General features: G+C 39.0%; 1 protein-coding gene across 1 annotated transcript in view; it reads right to left on the bottom strand.

The window, feature by feature from the left end:
- FAM83B (family with sequence similarity 83 member B) overlaps nucleotides 1–20,622 on the bottom strand; it is a 127,205-nt gene that overhangs the window by 96,436 nt on the left and 10,147 nt on the right. The window contains exon 2 of the mRNA XM_029595697.1: nucleotides 7,228–7,730. Within this exon, the coding sequence (XP_029451557.1) occupies nucleotides 7,228–7,671 (444 nt within the window). The 5' untranslated portion in view covers nucleotides 7,672–7,730. The remainder of the gene's footprint in view (nucleotides 1–7,227; nucleotides 7,731–20,622) is intronic.

The raw sequence follows: 20,622 nt of genomic DNA on the forward strand, positions 1-20,622 counted from the left end.
ACAATTCACTATTTGAACCTCATTGCCCACTGCAGACCTATGATTATATATAAGGCAGATAAAGTTAAGATTTGAGAATATATATCCGATGATGCCTAGTTTGAAGGTCACCATTTTCAATAATAAGCATTTGTGGAACTGATAGAGTGAGGTATATATGTTATGATTAAAAATCTAGCTCTCCAGCTTTTGCTTTGATATTTGCTTATATGGAAGTTTATTTCATATCCAACCTTTTTTTTATAATATTAAAGTTAAAATATTTAGTCAGTACCTGCTAAATACAATGGGCCTGATTCATTAAGGCATTTCTCCTATTCTCTGTCTATGGGAAAATGCCTTGATGAATCAGGCCCAATGATAACTGTGTATAATTCTGTATTCAAATGTTGCAAATATTGCTGATAACATTGATTTTGACCAAACTGAGTCTAAATAGTTATGAATTTTCAGAGATTATCTGAATGCACCTGTTTGGTTTATGCCCGTTGGTCGCAGACGGCTGCGACCACTTATGCTCACCTCTTTCTTTTCTGTCTTCTCATTTTCTGGAAGAGTGGCGGCCTCCACCAACCACCGCCAACCAGCCTGGTGTTCCCGGGACAGCGTGGGCGCTGCCGACCGCCATCTTGAATCAGGAATTACCTAGGTGCGCGCACACATGGGCCACCTTTGTACACGTCATGGCAGGAACCTCGGAGGCGTCTTCTCCAGATGTCATCATCTCCTGCTGTACTTAAGCTGGCTGGCCCTATGCTTCTACCAGTTAGCAAGGAGTTCCTTCGTTGCTGAATTCCACTCCATTTTTGGACTTCGGTTCCAGACTCTACACTTGGTGTGAGATGCTCCGGGTACCCGCTCCTCGGGGGCCCTTCCTTGTCTCCGGCTATCTGCTCCTCAGAGAGCCTTCTGCCTTGGACTTCTTCGATCCTGCCCTGGGATCTCTCCTGGAACTATATACTGTGAGTACCTTCTGCTATGAACTTCATCTATACCCAACCTCCTTGTGGGATCCTCTTCGGTGTGCCCCATGCCTCGGGCCACTACCGCTTCATCCCCAGTAGGAGTCACTCAGGTATACCCTGCACTGCAGACCATTTCTACATCATCACTACAGGATCCTCTTGGGGTCCCTGCACCTCAAACTACCATATCTTCACTACTACTGAGACATCACTTCGGCGTACTCCGCTCTGCGGGCCACTACTGGATCTACACGTCTGAGCTCAGCTTCACTACAGAGAGACTTCCTGGTGTATCCTGCTCTGCGGGCCACTGCCGGATCTTCTCATCGGAGGTATCATCACTGGGGAATCCCTCCCTCTGCTCTGAACTGTACTTACTGCACTTCCACCTCCGAGGGCTGTGCCTTTCTTCTTTTCTTAATAAAGACTCTATTCCACAGCTGTGTCTGATACCACTGAGACCACGCCTTCTGACGGTGAGGCTCACAGGGCTCCTCCCTGTGGGCAGAGACACCTCTCACCTCGGCCCAGGGTTCACATTCTTACAAAGTTATAACAGTTTGACTTCCAGTGGGGTCATGGTGAATGATTTGAACCAACTAAAAATGTTTACATTGTACATCTTTTTGGAAAATTGAAATAAAATGCTTGAGAAGACGAGATTAGGTAGACAGGTTGAGAAAAGAAAACTGGTGGATAGACGAACATAGACTACAGTAGAAATATTCAAAGTGTAAACATTTATTTCAATAATTACAGTACTTTTTTAAATAAGCATTTTATAATGATTAATCTTTCTTATTATGTAATGTACATGTTAAAAATTTAATAATTAGTGATTTGTCTATGAGAAACTGTTCTTCTAAATCTTGGTCTTTTCTGGGGAGGAAAAGAAACCACAAAATTACTCAGCATCTCACAGCATCTAAAAAACTGCAGAGCTTCAAGGGTCCTATGTAACTCCTTATCAATTTCCTTGAAAATATGCACATTCCATTTTATCAACTGCACTCAGAGGACTAAAAATAACCATCTTACTCATTTTAATCAATGTAACTCATTCAATGTAGCTAATTCATATTGCTCATCTAAATCAATGAAACTGTGTTGGATATTTTCCCTTGCACCTCAAGCCCACAATATACTATTTGCAATGCAGAAAACACAGAATGAAGAATGATATAAAATTTAGGAATATGCATCTGGGGGTTTTGTTTTAAGAACTTTATGCATACATATTTTTGAATTGAGAAAATTGTACCTGAGCACATAAAACTGCTTTTATGCAAGCATAACTTTATACACATTTTATGCAATAAAATATGCATACAAAACTAAACAAAGTGATGAAAAAAGACAATGAAATGAAACAAAAAATGGCATCAATAAAATGTTTCCTGTGAATACAAATAATAAAATTCTATGCACATAAAATCCAAATAAGGTAAGTCAAATGTCACTAAAATAACAGAATGATTGGGAGCAGAACTGGCAGGAAGACCTGATAAAGGTCTTAGGGTGGCTTTCTAGCCTGAAATGAGTGAAACAAGATAAAGAAGTGTCTGTAAAAGAAATGTAGATAGAAATGTACTGCATGTAGAGAGGAAGCCATTGATGAAATGACATCAGTTTCCAGGGAGGTTGTATGCTATGGAGGCCTAGTCAAACAAACATACTTTTTGGATTACTTTTGTATCATGACTTTAAGCTATTGAACTTTCAGTATAACTTGCTAAGATGTTGTTGCTTATTCATTATGGGGCAGATTTTTAAAAAGTACGCGCGCATGTAGTTTTGCTCGCACACCCGGCGCAAACAAGAGTACGCTGAATTTTAATAGATATGCGCGTATCTTTTAAAATCCGGGGTTGGCGCGCGCAAGGCTGTGCAAAATCGGAGCGGCCTCGGAGGGAACTTTATTTCCGGTGCCCCCCACCTTCCACTCCCTTCCCCTACCTAACCCACCCCCCAGCCCTATCTAAACCCCCCTACAATTATTATAAAAGTTATGCCTGCCCGAGGCAGGCATAACTTGTGTGCGCCGGCTGGCTGCTGGCGCATGATTCCCTGGCCTGTGAGCAGTTTCGGAGGCCTCGGCCATGCCCCCGAAACACCCCGGGCCGGACCCACGCCCGTGGCCCCGCCCCTGGAACGCCCCCCCTATGACGTGCCACTGCAACATGCCCTGACAAGCCCCCCAGGAAAGCCCCGGAACTTATGAACGTCCCGGGGCTTGCTCGCGCCACTGAGCCTATGTTGCATAGGCTCGGCGCGTGCAGGGGGAGCTTGGGGCAGGTTTTCGGGGGTACGCGCATATCTTATTAAAAAAAAAAAAGGTTCTAAAATCTTATGCGCGTACCCCTTTGAAAATCTGCCCCTATGGTTTTTTTATGGTTTTATTCGTTTTCTATACCATCGCATCAGTTGGGACCATAACAACGGTTTACAATATATAAAATTAGAGAAATACAATATACATTTTCAAAAGTCACATGATTAAAAAAACCGCACTTCAGTGTACAAGATAGCATATAGGCAAGTATGTGCTATTTTAAAAGCCACAACATACATGAGTAAATCAGGGTCTGTGAGTAAATCTGAGCATGTAAAAAAGGGACAGGTCCCGGGGCATTCTGGGGCGGGCCAACATTTACGCGAGTGGGTTGTTATTTTACAACCTGTCGAAGTGACGCACGCAACTCTTACTTGCATATATTTACACCTGGTCATTATCTGACATAAGTGACTGTAAACATCTTAGAAGTAAAACAAATGACTGGGTGGGGGATATGGGTGAAATGGAGGGATTTCAGACTGAAAAGCCAGTAGGGTTTTCATAAGCTGCAGATGGACTGGGTGAACTCACAGACTAATTGATAATCAATCGATAACTTGGTAAAACTGGTTATTTTATTGCCACATGCATGGTAGAAAATTCCCTGATTTATGCATGTAAAAGCTGATTTAGCGGGGGCAAGAGGGGGTAAATGTGTCTAAATAATGAGAATAAAATCTACTCATATATCCCTTTAAATCTGAAGTACAAATACAAGGTTATATCATGTGTGTACATTTATCTGGCTAAATTCTGACCTTTCCGGCTAAGTAGCAACATTTTTGCTGCTTAGGCAGACAAATTAGAACTTATTCAGCTAAGTAGCACTTTTTAAAAATGTATCCGGCTATTTTACATACCCGGCTAAGTCTGAAAAGTGCTACTTAGATGGACAAGTAGCACTTTTCAGACATATCCAGCTAAGTGCTGCTACTTAGCCAGATACAACAGGACTTATCCAGATAACTGCTGCTACTTTTCCCGATAAGTCTGAATATGCAAGGCTCATGGTTTTTATATACACAAGCTTTTCTGTGCACCTATGTTCTGGTATTTTATAACTTGTGCATATTGTATCTACACAGCTTATAAAATAAAGTAACAACTTTGCTTGTGCCCATATACACTCTTAAATAGGCTCATGCGATTAGTTTTGAAAGCTATCCTCCCTATTTTCATTTCTGGCATTTTAGCAGTCAAATAATTTATTTGACTGTAATGTATTTCTTTTATTCTTATGGAGCTTTTTATTTCTGCAAATTATATCCCTGAGGAAAGTGACAAATTAATTTTTAGTAATCAAGTAATTCAAAGGACATATAATAACAGAAATGCTCTTTGTTACAACAACATAACTAGGCCAAATGACATTATATATAGCTGAATTATAGTACATTTATTGTGATTGCAATATAGTATTCTTTATTTATCAGCTTAATTATAACCAAGATTCCTGGATTCCTGAAGTAGCTCAAGGGTGAATCATGTATCAAGCAACAGAAAATTCTGTGACCATGTTTGAGATTCTGAGGCATTTCTGTGGCACATTTGCATACATTTGCATATGATTATACCTTAAGGTCTGATTTTTGAAAGTTTTCACTCAGTTAAAATTGGGTTTTTCATGTGTAAATGCTTTTTACCTGTTTAAGGGGGCTTTTTGAAAATTGCTACAATATATGCCATTGAATCATCCATAGGATATTCAGGTGTAAGTGCACTTTACACGCTTAAACGGCATTTCAAAATTGCTACATCAATATATGACATTTATACGTGTAACTCCTTTTAAAATTACCTTCTTGACATTCAAATAAAAGCCACTTTAATTAAATATTTTTTACTTTTTAAAAATGTTTAAATGAGTTTTTGAACCATTGTAATGTGCATATGAATTTCTTTACTTTTTCATTTGTCTTGCATTTTTTCATTTTTCTACTTTTACTTCATTGTCTGAAATGTTTTCCCCTTTCCATTCTTCTTCCCCTTTTCTCATTCTTCTCTTAGCTGATTCTACATTCCCATTTTTCTTCCTTCTTCTTCCCAAACTTTCCTGGCCTCTTCACTTTCTTCTCCCTCCTTGCCAGTGTAACCTCTGCCCCTTCCAGCCTCTCACTTGATCTTATGCTCTCCCCTCCACTTTCCCTTCATCCTACTTTATCTTCTTTTTCATTTTTCCTTCAACTCTGACACCTACGATCGACCACTGCCACCACTGTCTTCTTCCTCTTAGTTTTATCATGCTGCAGTGACAGGCCAGAGCCACAACAATGGCTGTAACTGTGACTGTGTAAATGTCAGCAGGGGTCACTTTTAGATAGTTGATATAGAAAAAGAGTAGATTTTTACATAAGATTCAAAGACAACTTTCTGTTTTTTCTTTGTGCTGTTTCTATGTGATCTCAAGCTTCCTGTGCCACTACAAAGCAAACTTATAAAATCCACAACTGGATGGGGGGGGGGGAGGGGAGAACACATTTAGAAGTGGAAATAGAGCTGAGTTTATTTGTTTTAGAATGTCATACCCAAGAAAGCAGGATGTGAGTTAACAGAAGGAGGCGCTAACTAAAGAACCTGAGAGCAGAGCTCAGCACATTATGGGGAAAATGTCTCAACAGTTAACCACAGATGTTGACCTTTTCTCTGAATAGGTCATGTTGACCTAATAAATTCTGACACTGAACTGATCCAATGAGAACTTGTCAATGTATTCTGACATAGCCATGTGATCCCCCTTGAGTCAGATGAACAAATCACATATCTGGAAGGCATGGCAATAAAATAGTATGAATTTGCCAGAGCTGCCTAGCAACCAAAAAAGGTAGCCATTCATGAATCAGAGACCTATGATGATAAGCTAAGCTCCACCCATGATGACCACATATAAAACAACCAGCACAGAAACTCAAACCAGGAAGATCACAACAGGAAGTACTGACAACCAGATAGTCCCATCAGCATAGAATCATGCCCTGCTAATGACTTCTTCAATTGGCCAAAGGCTTCTAAAACAACTAAGCTTCAGGTGATTTAAATCTTAAATGAAAATTAGTTTTTCTGTTTTGGGTTCTCACCAGCTTCATAGGCAAAGTAATGAATGTGGTAAACATGTATAATAAACCTTACATGATTCCATTATTGTCTTCTAATCATTTCACAACTGATAAAGTGGGGCCCAGGATTGAGGGCACCATCCCCTAGAGGCCACAGTTTAAAGCCCCAGACCCCAGAAGGAATAATCTGTATCAGCTGCCTGAGAATGTGGAGAAGGAGGCAGCAACATTCCAATCCCACAGGACAAATGAAGCAGTTGTTAAGTGCAATGGGAAGCAACATTGGTGACAACGTGGCATAATAGAGAGTGTCAGTGGTGGCCCAGCGCTGTAGGCAACATTGGCAGTACTTGGAGGAAGAGAGGTAATTTGATGCATTTGTTTGCTAAAGGAAAAATTCTCCCAAAGTTGCCAGATCACTAAATCCAACTACGGGCCTTGATTATAAGGCATACAATTTAATTATCAAAGCTGTTTTCCTCTTTTGTCTACAAATAACATGTGAAATTCCTTTTTAGCACTTTTCCAAAGTGCGTTGCAGTAGCAGAAGAATGCATTTGCTTAGCTTTTTCCCCCATAGACACAGAATGGAAGAAAAGCTTAAAAATCTGGCCCGTTGACTATGCTGCAGCAATATCATTAATTTTAATTTGAAGTTTTATAATCCAACTGATATCCTAAAATGTTTTAAATTCATAGTACATGTGAATCTAGAGTAATTTCTGTGGTGGATTTCACAGAGCATTTTTTAAATTGTAATTGTATTATTTTACACCATGTGAAGTGAGAAGAATATATGTCAAAGTTAGCTTTGAAGTAGTTGTCTACAATATACATTTATATTGCTTGACTATATAATACCCATGGTTCTTACCTGGCGAGCTTCTTTTATCATCTTTCTGACAGTTTCTTTTATTGTATATGGATGCCCTCGTGGTGGATGAAAATACAGATCAATGTGTGTGCCACCAGAATGCCCAGGCATTGAGTGAGGCCATCCTAGATCCAGATTTGGAGCCTCCACATCAGATTCAATAGGCCAGTAAGTTCCAGAAGAAGAACCATCATCACTAGATTCATTACATCTATACTCAGTATTTTCTGGAATTTTTTGAACATTACTGACAATATAGCTCAGCTCTTCTTCTGCTAGAAACTCTGTAACCTGTTCTGTATTAAGAAATTCTTGATACGCTGTGATACCGCCTTCTATCAAAGCATCAATGGCGACACGGTACCATTCTTTGTAATGAGGTTCAATTTGGTTTTCTGATTTGCACTCATCATGCAAGGAAGAAAGGAGAGATAATGATTCCATTTTAAAGGTAATTACAGTAAATCACTTTAAATGTTCATTCAAGCAAGTCCCATATAGATCTGGAAAGAAAAAGAAATGAGATTATTTTAAATACTCTGTAGTCAACGGCACTATTATAATACATAACAACATAACTATTTAGTTTGAAACACTGATTTCATTCATATAGATTCCATAGCACTAAATAATTATATTAATTGCTTTCATTTTGGTTTATCTGATCATCTTGACTTAGGAAACCTTTTTATCACTACAATTATATAATTGTAGTAGTAATGAGCTGAGTAGTTGGATTAATTATTAGTTTTTCCAAAACATAATTATGCCCAGAAATATACATCAAATCAGGCTGCTATTTATTAGCCTTTTTGTGAAAACTTTTCAAATAACTATCCAAAACCATATTCCCTTTTCTTCTATTGTATAAAAACAAATATTTTCTGTGAATGGCAAAGACTTTCTTAAAAATGAATAAAATTATGAAATGGATATATTGAAATAAGTGATTATGAGCAATCAGCTTTATGCCTAGATAGCTATAAGGATAACTTTCAAAACTACTCAGGCCCAGCCATTTATGCTTGTATATGGGTACACAAAAAGTTGCTACTCTATTTTATAACCTAAGAGGAAAGAATATATGAGTATTTATGCATGCATAAATGCCTGCGTATGTAAAAACAACAAGCTGCGCAAGTTCGGACTTATCAAGATGAACACCAATTTATCTGGCTAAATAACAGCATGTAGTCAGATAAGTTCGAAAAGCACTACTTAGACAGACAAGTAGCACTTATCAGATTTCTCTGGCTATGTAGACCTGCTGCTGTTTAGCTGGATATATCAGAATATAGGGCATTATTTACCAAGGCTATCGCAGGCCTGCGATTGCCTGCGAAGGTAGCGCACACCTGCGCTACCTAAATCGGGGCGGAGTCGGCCCTGGGAGAGGAGGAGTTGGGGCGTCACTGGGGCTGACTTCGAGAAGACGCCGTGGACGGCGAAAAGGTAAGGGCCTTTTCATGTCCTACTTCGCGCCCAATAGCTACACCTTCTATAGTGGCACTATTGATGCGAAACCGGCAGCGATCGCACCGCGGCAGTGCGATCGCTGCCGGCTAGCACAGGACCGCCCCCTGCTTCGACCCCCGCCCCCCATTAGCACAGTTTTCTAAAATGAGGCCCATAGATAGATAAGTGCCGCTATTTATCTGAATAAGTTCAAATTTGTCCAAGTAGCGAGAAAGGTACTACTTCAAATAAGTTGGAAATTGGCTAGATAAGTGTGCACAAATCATATACCCACATCTTTGTACTTTCAATTTTAAAACATGAGGATTTTAATCCTGTTTATTTGACACTTTTACCCCGCATAAATTGGCTTTTACACACGTTAGTCAAAGTATTTTATATCATGTGCATAGCAATGAAATAACCAGTTTTAACAATTAGTCTACCAATTTGCCCAGTCCATCTACAATTCATGAAGACCCTTCTGGCTGTGCATCACTGTGGCAAATTTTAAAATAGCAACTTATCGGACAGATTTTCAAAGCTCTTCGCACGCAAATTCCAGACTTTATGCACGTGGCCGGGCCTTGCGAGCACTGGGTGAATTTTCGAAGTGGCCCAGCCATGTGCGTAAAGGCCGGTATGTGAATAAGTGCCGGGACTCTTAAGGGGTGGAGAGGGGTAGGGCATGGGGTGGGCCAGGACAGCGCCATTGATTGCTGTCCCGAAGACCTGGCTGCAAGCACGTGCAACTTACTTTAGCTCGGGAGCTGAAGTAAGTTGTGAAATGAAGAAAAAAAAAGAAAAAGGTAGGGTTTAGGGGGTGGGGAGAAGAGGGGAAGGGGAAGGGAGGTTAGGTAGGGGGATAGGGAAGTTCCCTCCCAGTCCACTCCTTAATTGGAGCTGGGGAAGGCCAGAATGTGTCGCCGTGTGTAAATTGCAAAGGTCCACTCCCCCTTGAGCACACTGCCTGCACATACGCACGCAGATTATAAAATCTGGCGCACATGTGCGGGCAGCCCACAGATTTTTTAACATGCATGCACCAGCATGTGCATGTTAGAAAATTGGCGCGTCCATGTGTGCACACCAGGAAGCGCATGCACATGGACGTTCAAAAATCTACCCCTATTTGCGTAAATGTTGGCCCCACCCTGGAACACCCCTGACACGCCCCTTTCTTATACATGCAAAGTTACTTTCCATCCCCGATTTATATGTCTAGGATGCAGTTTTGAAAATAGCATGTATTCACCAGTGTGCTATTTTATGCACACAAATGTTAATTTTTATGCACACAATGTTTGAAAATTCATCTGTATGTATGTAAGGCAGGAGCAAACTTTGATACAATAATAGCTACATAAATAAATATGCCAAGTATACAGACAATTCTTAAGAATAAAACTAGGGACCTATGTACTAATGGTTTTCTACTATTTTGTGTCTATGGGATAATGCTTAGTACATAGAGCTCCTAGTGCTAGGCTAATTAAAGCAGTGATATTTAATCTCATTTTACTGTTTTCTCTTTTAAAACATAAGAGTGTATATTTACTACGTATTATTGCTGTTGCTAAAGGGTTAAGACAGTCTTTAACTCTGTCATCTTGTTTACAAACCAGCACTGATACCTTTAGCATGAAACAGCATTCTAGATTTTAGATGGGTTCCTTGAATTCTATGTGTTTTAATCTCCATATGAAAATGAATGTGCATTGTATTGTAATGGAATGAAAATGAATGGCAAGGTGAGGGTACTAACACAGCATAGTAGATGCTCATGCCAGGACTCTTCATAGTGTCAACATAGGACCCAGCTCTTTTTAAACAAGACATTAATTGTTCTGTGATTCATTATCGTACCACTGGATTATAAATACTTCTGGTGGTAAGATCTGTATTCCAATGTAGCACTGGGCAATTTATCCCAGTTACTACTATGAACAGCATTCCAGTTTGTAAATGAGTCCTAAAAACACTACACTGTAAATATTTTGAGAGAAGCACTCATTTGTAGAGAATGTAACAAAATCTAAGAATATGGACAGGATTATTTTGCCATATTTCAAGTTGATTACTATAATATTTTCAATAAAGTTAATGTTTTAAATATATATAGAGAGAGAATAAAAAAAGAATAAACTATGTTATAGAATCATAGCAAAGCAGCACTGAAAAGAATTCAAGAAGTCATCTAAAGCATACCATTTTTTTCAAAAGTGTCTCCTGTTCCTAAACTATCCAAGAAACATGTTTATTTAAACTATACTTGTAAAGGACAATTTTTAAAGTGATTTTCTGGATAAAATTAGGGCTGTGCATGTACCTACATTACCTGAATGTAATCCGCTTTGAAATGCTGAAAAAAGTGCAATAAGCAGAATATAAAAATCTAAATAAATAAAAGTAAATAAATATGTATAATTTTGTTTTGCATTTTCTGTTTATTTTAAAATCCTTTTTTCACTTCATTTGATATTTATTACAATGTAACTGACCATAATCATTTTGAAAATAGCACTGGCTGCCCCTGAAGATCCTAACAGGTGAAGGATGGCCAGGAAAGATTGTAGTGCCAAGGATTTTGCTACTGTTACTACTATTGCTGCCCAGATGGATATCCTGATCCATGGTGAGGAACCAATGCAATGTGAAAGATGTCTGCAGATCAATTCCCTCAGGAAACAGGTAATGGAGCTCAGAGAGAGGTGACAAGACTGAGAAGCATTTGGGAGAGTGAAGACTTCATTGATAAAATGCTTATGGATGTGTCAAAGATGGAAAATTAAAGCAGAAAGGAAGGTGGAACTGGACCACAAGATAACTGCTGGATCCAGATTACTACAGCCACTAGATCGTACACCCCAACTCTGATTTCCCTTGAGCAGAAGAACTGGTATGCACCCCTGGAAGTGGAGGAGGAGAAATCATCTCAGGATAAAGAAGAACCAAAACTTCCAAACCCTAAACCTGTGAGCTCAACAACCACTGTACCCAGGAGGGGAATGGTGGCATCAATCTGTCATCCAGACATGTTGTCCCAGTAATTATGCTGTCTTCTGGGTGCCAGAATCTGAGACATTATGGAGTGATTTCCAAAAATTGTCAAGCCTACTGACTACTTTCCAATGTTGCTTATCTATATTGGCAAGGATGATAGTGTTAAGTACCAGGCAGAGCATATCAAAAGTGACGTCATGGCTCTAAGAGAGATGATAAAGAAGACTGGTGATATTCTAAATCCTTCCAGTCAAGGATAAATGCCCAGGGAGCGAAAGTCACTCTGAAGATGAATGAGTGACTGGGTAGATAGTATCGACGAAAGCATTTCAGCTGTCTGGAATATGGAATGATATTTCAAGGACTACTGAGCAGAGATGGGGGTCTACCTGTTGAAAGAGGGAATGCAGTGTTTTCCAAAACAGTCTCAAATTTGCGGCAATGTTCTCTCAACCTGTCACTGCAGCTCCCTCTAGAATTTGGTACATATTCATCCTAAGTTCAGCCAATTGGTGTCACCCTTGTGAAATAGCTGACACTTCCTCCCCCGTAACCCTGCCCCACCACACCACTCCCAGAAGTAATGTGCACTGCCTCTCAGCATCATCAGCCAAGGGAGCAGAAGTGAGATTCAAGACTTAAATGCAGGTCTTCCACACAGCAGTGCCCAACACTGCTGCTGAGCCACTGGGCTGTCCAAAATATAGGACATTTAAGGGAGTAAGGAGTTGTAATTAGTTTCAGAGCCCTCATAGGAACTATATATGTGATTGACTTCATTGAATAATTAGTTGCATGTCACATCTGACATGCCAAATAATATCTATAAATATACGTATATAAAAAGCCCTTGTCTGAGTCAATTTGTGTATTTATAAACTGCAATACATACACAATAAATTAATACAGATCAATAAGCAATTTTTAATATTGGTAAGTGCTTGAAAAAATCTATTGTTATACTCTTTATTTACAATAATTTTTTAGCAATTTAAGTCAAAACTAACATTTACAAAGTATTGAACAACTGTGTAACAGGAAACCAGTTATAAAAGAAAAAAATGTTTTACAAAGACGTAATCTAAATGAGGCCTCAAATTGGAGACAATAATAAACATAAAAAGATAATAAGAAAAAAAAAAGCTCCCAATTAATAAATGCAAACCAGTATATCATAGACACAATATAGGAGTGCTAATGAAAGAGGGAATAGACAAGGGTCTCCTCTCTACTCTGCAAGAAACCTTCTAGCTGATCAGGATTGAAGAAAATATACTTAAGTGTACCTACAAGGAAACTGAAGAAGAAATGATGTACCAATATCAACCACACATTGTTTTTGGAGCAAAAAGGCTTTCTGCCTCAGCTGTGTCGCCTTAGCAACAACAGGGAATAATGCTAGCTGCTGGCTGAAAAAAACTTTTATCAGACGCTTGAAAAAACATTTTCATAGTCCAAATTCTATCAAGCTCTAGAACACATACAACAAGTAGAGTAGCAGAACCCTGGATTTCAATCTGAGAATCTTGAAGCATAGCTGTTAAATTATCTATTGCATTAGATTGTATACAAGGACCACTTGATGAACAAGCAGCCTGTCTAGAGGGTATGTAGAAGGCTTTAGTAATAGGTGGAATTGAATCCTGAGGTACTTTAAGAATCTCAATATAAAATGTCTTAAGCAATTCAATTGCAGAAATACTAGCTGACTTAGGAAAATTAAATATTCTCAAATTTAATTTCCTGGAATTATTTTCAAAAGCTTCTAATCTTCATTGGATAAATTCCTGACCCTTAATCAAAACTACATCACATTTACCCAATGACTCACACTGTTTCTCCACATGGGAGATATGGTCTGAATTTCCCTTTATCACTAAATCTTGCCCCATGACCTGAGTTTGAATTTGGCCAACAACTGCAGTCACATTTTCAAATTTGGAGCCTAAAAATTCTTCCAGTCTGCTGACAGCAGTCCAAAGTGTCTCCATGGTAATCTGTGCAGGTCTCTCAGAAAGGCTAAATGATGGTAGAGAACCAGAAGCTAGTGTCACCAAAGGATCATTAGTAATCCCAAAAGGTACCTGAGAGGCCATCAAAACGGGAGAGACCCCCCAAAGCACCCAGAGGCTGAACCAGAATCTCCTGAGAATCAGATGATAACACAGAGTCCAATCCAGGTGGTAAGATCAGGGCTGAGGAAGATGGAATTCCCAGAAGAAGCAGCAGGGATCCCCCATGCCAAGCCGAGGCAGCCCTGAAGGAATACTGGAGCTCAAAGGCTGCATAAACCCATTAATGGTCAACTGAAACATAGAAGAGGGAAATGCAGGATTGGGAGGGGGAAAGCAAACAATTCATTTTTCTCTTCTTCCCCATAAGACCAGAGAATGGGAAACAAAGCAAGAAATTATCCAGAGAAGAAAAGACTGACTTGCAGAGACTTTCTAAAAATACAGTGGGCTGATGAACAAGAGCTTCAGCAAAGCTATGCGCCCCTTTGGTGCTGCGCGCCGCTGTAGGTCAAATTAAATAGGCCCCTTTTGGCATCCCGGGTTGATGACATCAGGGCACCCGGGATGGCCAGGGACAAAGAAGCAAAAAACACTCCCGGGAGGCTCAGGGCTCCTGCAGCAAGTTGGTAGATCAGCTCTCCTCTGTAGTCCCGCTGAAACAATCTATTTCAAAGCATCACTCATGATGCATGATGGCTGTTGCAGACTACAAAGAAATCTATTGTCAGGTGCACTCTAAGGCATTATTTATTGATAAGAGTACAACTAGTAAGGCTCAAACCTATATGCTTACTGCTGTGCCTACCCGTGTTAACCTTGGGCCCCCCAAAAAAAATTCAATTCTGGCTATGCCACTGTTTCATATTAATCTCTTTTCCATAAATGTTGTCATCTCCAACACCCATTGTTAAATGAGGTGAAAGCTTAAACCCATGTCACTAATAGGGTTTTGGTTTTTTCTTTCGGTACTTGATAGTAATTCGTACCAGCATCTTTTTTTTTTCCATCAGCCCCTGGGAAATGACAAGGGGAAGGGACTGGATTGGCAAGCAGAGTAGCACTTTTCTGCTCTGTTCTGTCTGCTCCAGTCTCCCTTCCCTTCTCACCCACCTCTTGATCTCTGCATCTGAGAGGGTAAGAGCTGGAGGAGGCAGGAAATGAAGGCTATTATCTGCAGGGCATTGGACAATAGAATTGGGGTATCAGACTTGTATGTCTTGACCAGGGATACTATAGAATAGAATGACACCAGACCCGATAATTGCCCATACTATTAACCATTTTGTACCATGAAATTTAATTACTCTCTGCGATTGAATTATAGGGAGCAGGGCAACTTTGGGATGCTGAACCACTGACCCGTTTTCCCCCTCCTTGCCCCACCCACACCCCACAAGGATGGCCCTGCATCAGAGACTGGCAACTTTCTTTCTAGGAAAAAATAATAGGTCAATAGATTGTGCTTTCTGCTCTCACCACTTTTAGCAACTAAGAGTCCTCTTTGCTTCTTCCATGTAGTCTTAAATTCCATTAGAATTTTAGCTGCTACCATCTATCCCGGGAAGGCATTCCACACTTTACCATCCTTTCCATGGAATAAGATTTCCTGATGTTTCTCCTTAGTCATCTCCCCTTGGAGCCTTGCATCATGATCTCTTATTTTAGGATATTCTTTCTGTTGAAACAGGATTGCTTCTCATACCTTATTAATAACTTCCAGATATTTGAATGTCTCAATCATATCTCTTCTGTCTTACCTCTTCTCTCTGACATACATATTTAAATGTCTAATTCTCTTCTCATAGGGTTTCTGATGCAGGCATTATACCACTTTGGTAACTCTTATTCTGAGCCCTCAAAATCTATCAAACTGTTCTGTTCTAGAACTGCCTTTTTGGCCAGGTTAATCTCTAGAAAAGAAGAATATCTTCATAAAAAGTAACAGTATTCATTTCTCTGCTAACTATACAGATTTCTTCAAAGTTTTGCAATTATATTAATTATACAACTGGAAGATCCAGAGAACGGATAAATAAAAAGGGAGAAAAGGGGCAGCCATTATTAGTGCCCTAATAATGTAGAAAGGCTGTTGATCCATCACTTTTGTTAAAATGATGGCAGTGGGGATCTAACATAGTAATCTTATTCTTTCTAAATATGTCCCAAGAAACTGAATGTCATCAAAACCCAAAACAGATATTCCTTGATGCTTTGTCAATACTTATTTCTGTATCAAGTCTGATTACCAAGGCATTGGTATTTGAATGTCACACCACCTGTATTTTCTGCTTTTCATGACAGAATGCTTGCCAAAGACATAAACAATATGGACTCATCTCACCAGATCTTGGACAACTTGTTTCATATTCTCCCTTAAAAGTTTAATCTGAAGCATAATATTCTGATTATTTATGGAAATTGGATTTAATATACTTGGTTATATTAGGTCAGGAGTAGCCAATTCTGGTCCTTGAGAGACATAGACAGGTCAGGTTTTCAAGATATTCATAATGAATATGCATGAGATAGATTTGCATGCACTGCCTCTGTTGAATGCAAATCTATCTCATGTCTATAGAATTTTTGGTAAAAATGAATTTCTTTAGACATATGCACTGTCTCACCCTTGGAATCCTAGATAAAATAAATAAAGGACCTGATTTACACATTCTGTGCCTTTGGGAAAAATAATTAGTAAATTAGGCTCAAAGTCTTCACATACCAAGCAAACATGTCCCAATTTATAGAACCTGTATGTCTGAGAAACTACAGCAATTGCTCTTTTCTATGTAGAGGCAACTTAGGTGATGTGACACATCTAAACTTTGCTTATTTTTTTTTTTAATTAAAAAGTTTACACATAAATGTATGCATACGTAGAACAAACATTATGCAGATTAACCTAGGAAATAAAATAAGAAAAGGGAATATTAATCCATCTTTGCTTAATTTAAGGTTCTATGTTTCACATGTTCATATTTAGTTTATGAAGAAATTTATACAGCCTCAACATTGCCACATTCTTTTCTTTTTACATTTTGGCTATATAAGAAATAACACACAGCATTGTCTTGAATGTTTCCCAAGAAAGACAGGGTCATCATATGATCGGAGTTGTCCTCACAAAAAGTAAATGGTGATATTATAAATAAATGCAAAATAATTTGTCATTATAAAGTTATAGGTTTAATCTCCATCTATGCTTAATAAAATCTACAATGGGAAAATAAAATGCCACACAAATTAGGGCATAGTCCCTACAAGATGCCACACTTAGGGGGTCATTTTTCAAAATGTGATAAGGTGTTTTTGCATGTGAAAAGCCCTGTTAATGCATGCAATAGGCCCTTACTGCATGTGAAAATGTGTTTACTGCATGTGATTGTACCATATTGTATGGTGTGATGCAAATTCTGAAAATAGGAGGAGTTAGGGGCAAGGAGTGGGCTGGGTTAGCCTGTCTGTGAAGAGCTATTGCACAGCTGTAATGCTGATTTTAACTATGCCTCTTTTGATTGTGTTAGGCTGTGTGATAGGTTCAGGGCCTAGGGGGGGAGAGAGAGTGAGAGAGTGCCTGGCCATAATATCATGGCCCATAGGTAGGTATTTGTATCCCTATGGTAGGCCCACCTAGTAACTCGCGGTGGGGATTAGGTAAGAGTGTAGGGGGTTAGGGGCCACTTTGACATTCTACGTGATACCTACGAACAGAACAGTGGTCTCTTGTGAAGATTTGCTGTCCTTCGGAGTGAGGAAACTCACTCCAAGATGAGATTTGGGCAAGGTTCTCTCAACCTAGCTTGATGGACTCTCTACCTGGGTAACATCAAGCTAGGTTGAGAGAGCATTGCCCAAATCTCATCTTGGAGTGAGTTTCCTCACTCCGAAGGCCAGCAAATCTTCACAAGAGACCACTGTTCTGTTCGTAGGTATCACGTAGAATGTCAAAGTGGCCCCTAACCCCCTACATTCTTACCTAATCCCCACCTCGAGTTACTAGGTGGGCCTACCATAGGGATACAAATACCTACCTATGGGCCATGATATTATTCATTCTCTCTCTTTCTCTCTCTCTCTCTCCACTTCATGAATTGTAAATAAAGGGTGGGGGTTTAGGAACATTTGGGTCCTGTAGCACTTGCAAAAATAATGTATCACACATTAGTGCCAGAAATAGCTATTTGATTAGCACTATGTGGGCAAAGCAGCCAGCTGCTCACTATTGCCCCATGTTCCTTTTTAATAGCTCATCATGAATCCAGGGGTTTGTTTGATATTTGACTAGGAAAACAGACCCAGATTTAAAAATAATCTATTAGAATACTTCTGATGGAATGAGTAGTTGTATCACAAAATTATCTCCAATAGTATCATATACTTTCTTGGTTTTGTACATTGAAACTACCAATATTTGGATCAGCTACTTGATATAAATCATACCCAAATATAATATGTTTTGTAAATTTTACCAGTATAGAAATCAACTGTGAGAAAATCAAATGGTGCATGGAGTTACATAAAAAGCAAAAATTCTCAGGATGTAGGCAACCTTCAACTCTAACATACAGTATATTCATCCAAGAGCATTTATAATTTAATTAACCTAGTGGTAATGATTTATGGATCAATATTATGATCCTTGTCTTTTGATCACAGTACGACTTAACTGTTTCCCCCCACAACCTAGCTAATCTCTAAGTAATTTTTCCTGATCTTTATAATCAAGGCAGGTTTAGTGTAAAAAATAAACAAGCATGTAAGTTTAATATTTTCAATATGCTTAGCATTTTTCCTTTTAATGTGGGAGTATCTTCTGTCAATATTATATGAGTAAATATTTAAATTAGACAATATAATTATTCAACCTCATAGTACATACATGAGTTGCCTCTCCTAGTCAGGTAACCTGCTCTAAACTCATATCTATTTCTTTCCTTGATCCCACATACATACGTGTTCCAATATTCATACCTCCCTCACATTTCCATATAGGGCATAGTTTTCAAACTGTGTGCATTGGGGGTAAAGTCTGCATGTATGTTTTTACCAGCATGGTAAAGGGAATGCATGCCTGTAAATTCACTTTGCAAATTGGCACAGGAACAAAGTTCACTTGAAGCTGCTTATTTCGTGGGTGAATTTTGGCTGAAAAAGTACATGCAAAGATTTGAAATTTCCATCTATCTGCATGCTGTTCCTCCCCAACCTTGGGAATGCTTCATTGTGGAGTGGACTTTTAACAGAATTGAGGGAAGTGATTTTTATGCAACCTATTGAGTACAGTGCTTTTTACCTGCATAAATCACTGAATATTAGCCTTTTGGGTGTAATTTTCAAAGCTGATTATGCACATAAGAACATAAGAAAATGCCATACTGGGTCAGACCAAGGGTCCATCAAGCCTAGCATCCTGTTTCCAACAGTGGCCAATCCAGGCCATAAGAACCTGGTAAGTACCCAAAAACTAAGTCTATTCCATATTACCACTGCTAATGGCAGTGGCTTGTTGTTAAAATGCGGTAAAAATATGCATGAAATGCTATTTTACCCACACCGAACAGAGGCATTACAGGGGATGGAGACTGGGCAGGGGTAGTGTTTACACACATTCTTTTCTATTTTGAAAAGTATGCACATGCATTTTCTTGGAAACCCCCTCCCCCTGTGCAACTTGTGCAGAGAGTTTGGCCAGGATAATTTTCAAAGCAAATGTATGCACATTTGCTTTAGAAATTGGTGCAACTTCTACACCTCACAGCCTGCACCTTTCTACAGGCTGTTAGAAAGTTACCTTCTTAATGCATGCCTAGTTGTGTGCTAAAAAATTCTAATTTCCAATTAACTTAGCCTGCCTTTAAGCTAAACTATGTAAATCAACAGATTTCTCTGCTGTCTCACTTCCTCCACTGAAAGACCTTCCACTCCAGCAAAATTCCAAAATGATAGTTACTGCTGAGCTAAAACTAGTGGATAAAGTATTTTCCCCCAACCCACTGCATCTGTCTTGCTTATTGCTGTAGAACAACTGCATTTCCAACAGTTATAACTAATGATAATAAATCCAGAGTCCTAATGTCTCTGTCAGCCCCAGAAAAGATTATGTGGGCATCTTCTTTGATGATCCAGCCAATGTTTTTAGAACAGAAAGGATATGATGCTTTGGCTTTCCTTTCCAGCTCTGACTGTTTTTGTGCATGTTATTCTCTGTATGTGTTAATGGGTTTGAGTGTTTTTTTTAGTTCTACCCCTCCCCTAACCTTTGGGTGGGTGAGGGTCATACTTTTAAAAAAATAAATAAAATAAAGCATAAATGTAATATGGTACACCAGCAGTAAATTTCAACATACCTTAGATCCTGCTAGATATTATTTGATATACCTTTTAATTTTGCTAAGGTTTGAGTGTTTTTTCTTCTGCTGAATCCACAAGAGAATGGACCATGAGATAGCAGAATGTACTCCTTGACTATATAGTTTTAATTTGTCGATATATGTGTTACATAATCTTGAAATATTAAGTTTTTATCTGTTATGCTCAGGGATTCCAGTGCTCGAAATGCAGACAGGCTTTTCATTTATTGTCAGAATTCAGAACCCTAACCACAGTGGTGTAGATCTTCCATTCTTGCCCTTAAATACTCCAAGCCTGCGTGCCGTCATCAATTTAATCTGTAAGGCCTCCACATTGATACCCAGTTTGTGCAAGAAAACTCAAGAAAGGGTAGAATATGGTGATTACCTTGTTAGCCCACATGACCTGATGAAGGAAGGATCACTCTCAGAAGCTGGTCTAATAAAAAAGTATCAGCAGCTACATTTGTGTGTTGACCTTTATTTCTACATCACATAGGGCAGTAAATAAATAACTTGTATCGTTTATGGTAATCCAGGTTACTGAAATGGCCTCTCTCTTGTAAGACTTC

Source organism: Rhinatrema bivittatum, chromosome 3, assembly GCF_901001135.1.
Source record: "Rhinatrema bivittatum chromosome 3, aRhiBiv1.1, whole genome shotgun sequence".
In the NCBI taxonomy this organism is placed as follows: Eukaryota; Metazoa; Chordata; class Amphibia; order Gymnophiona; family Rhinatrematidae; genus Rhinatrema; species Rhinatrema bivittatum.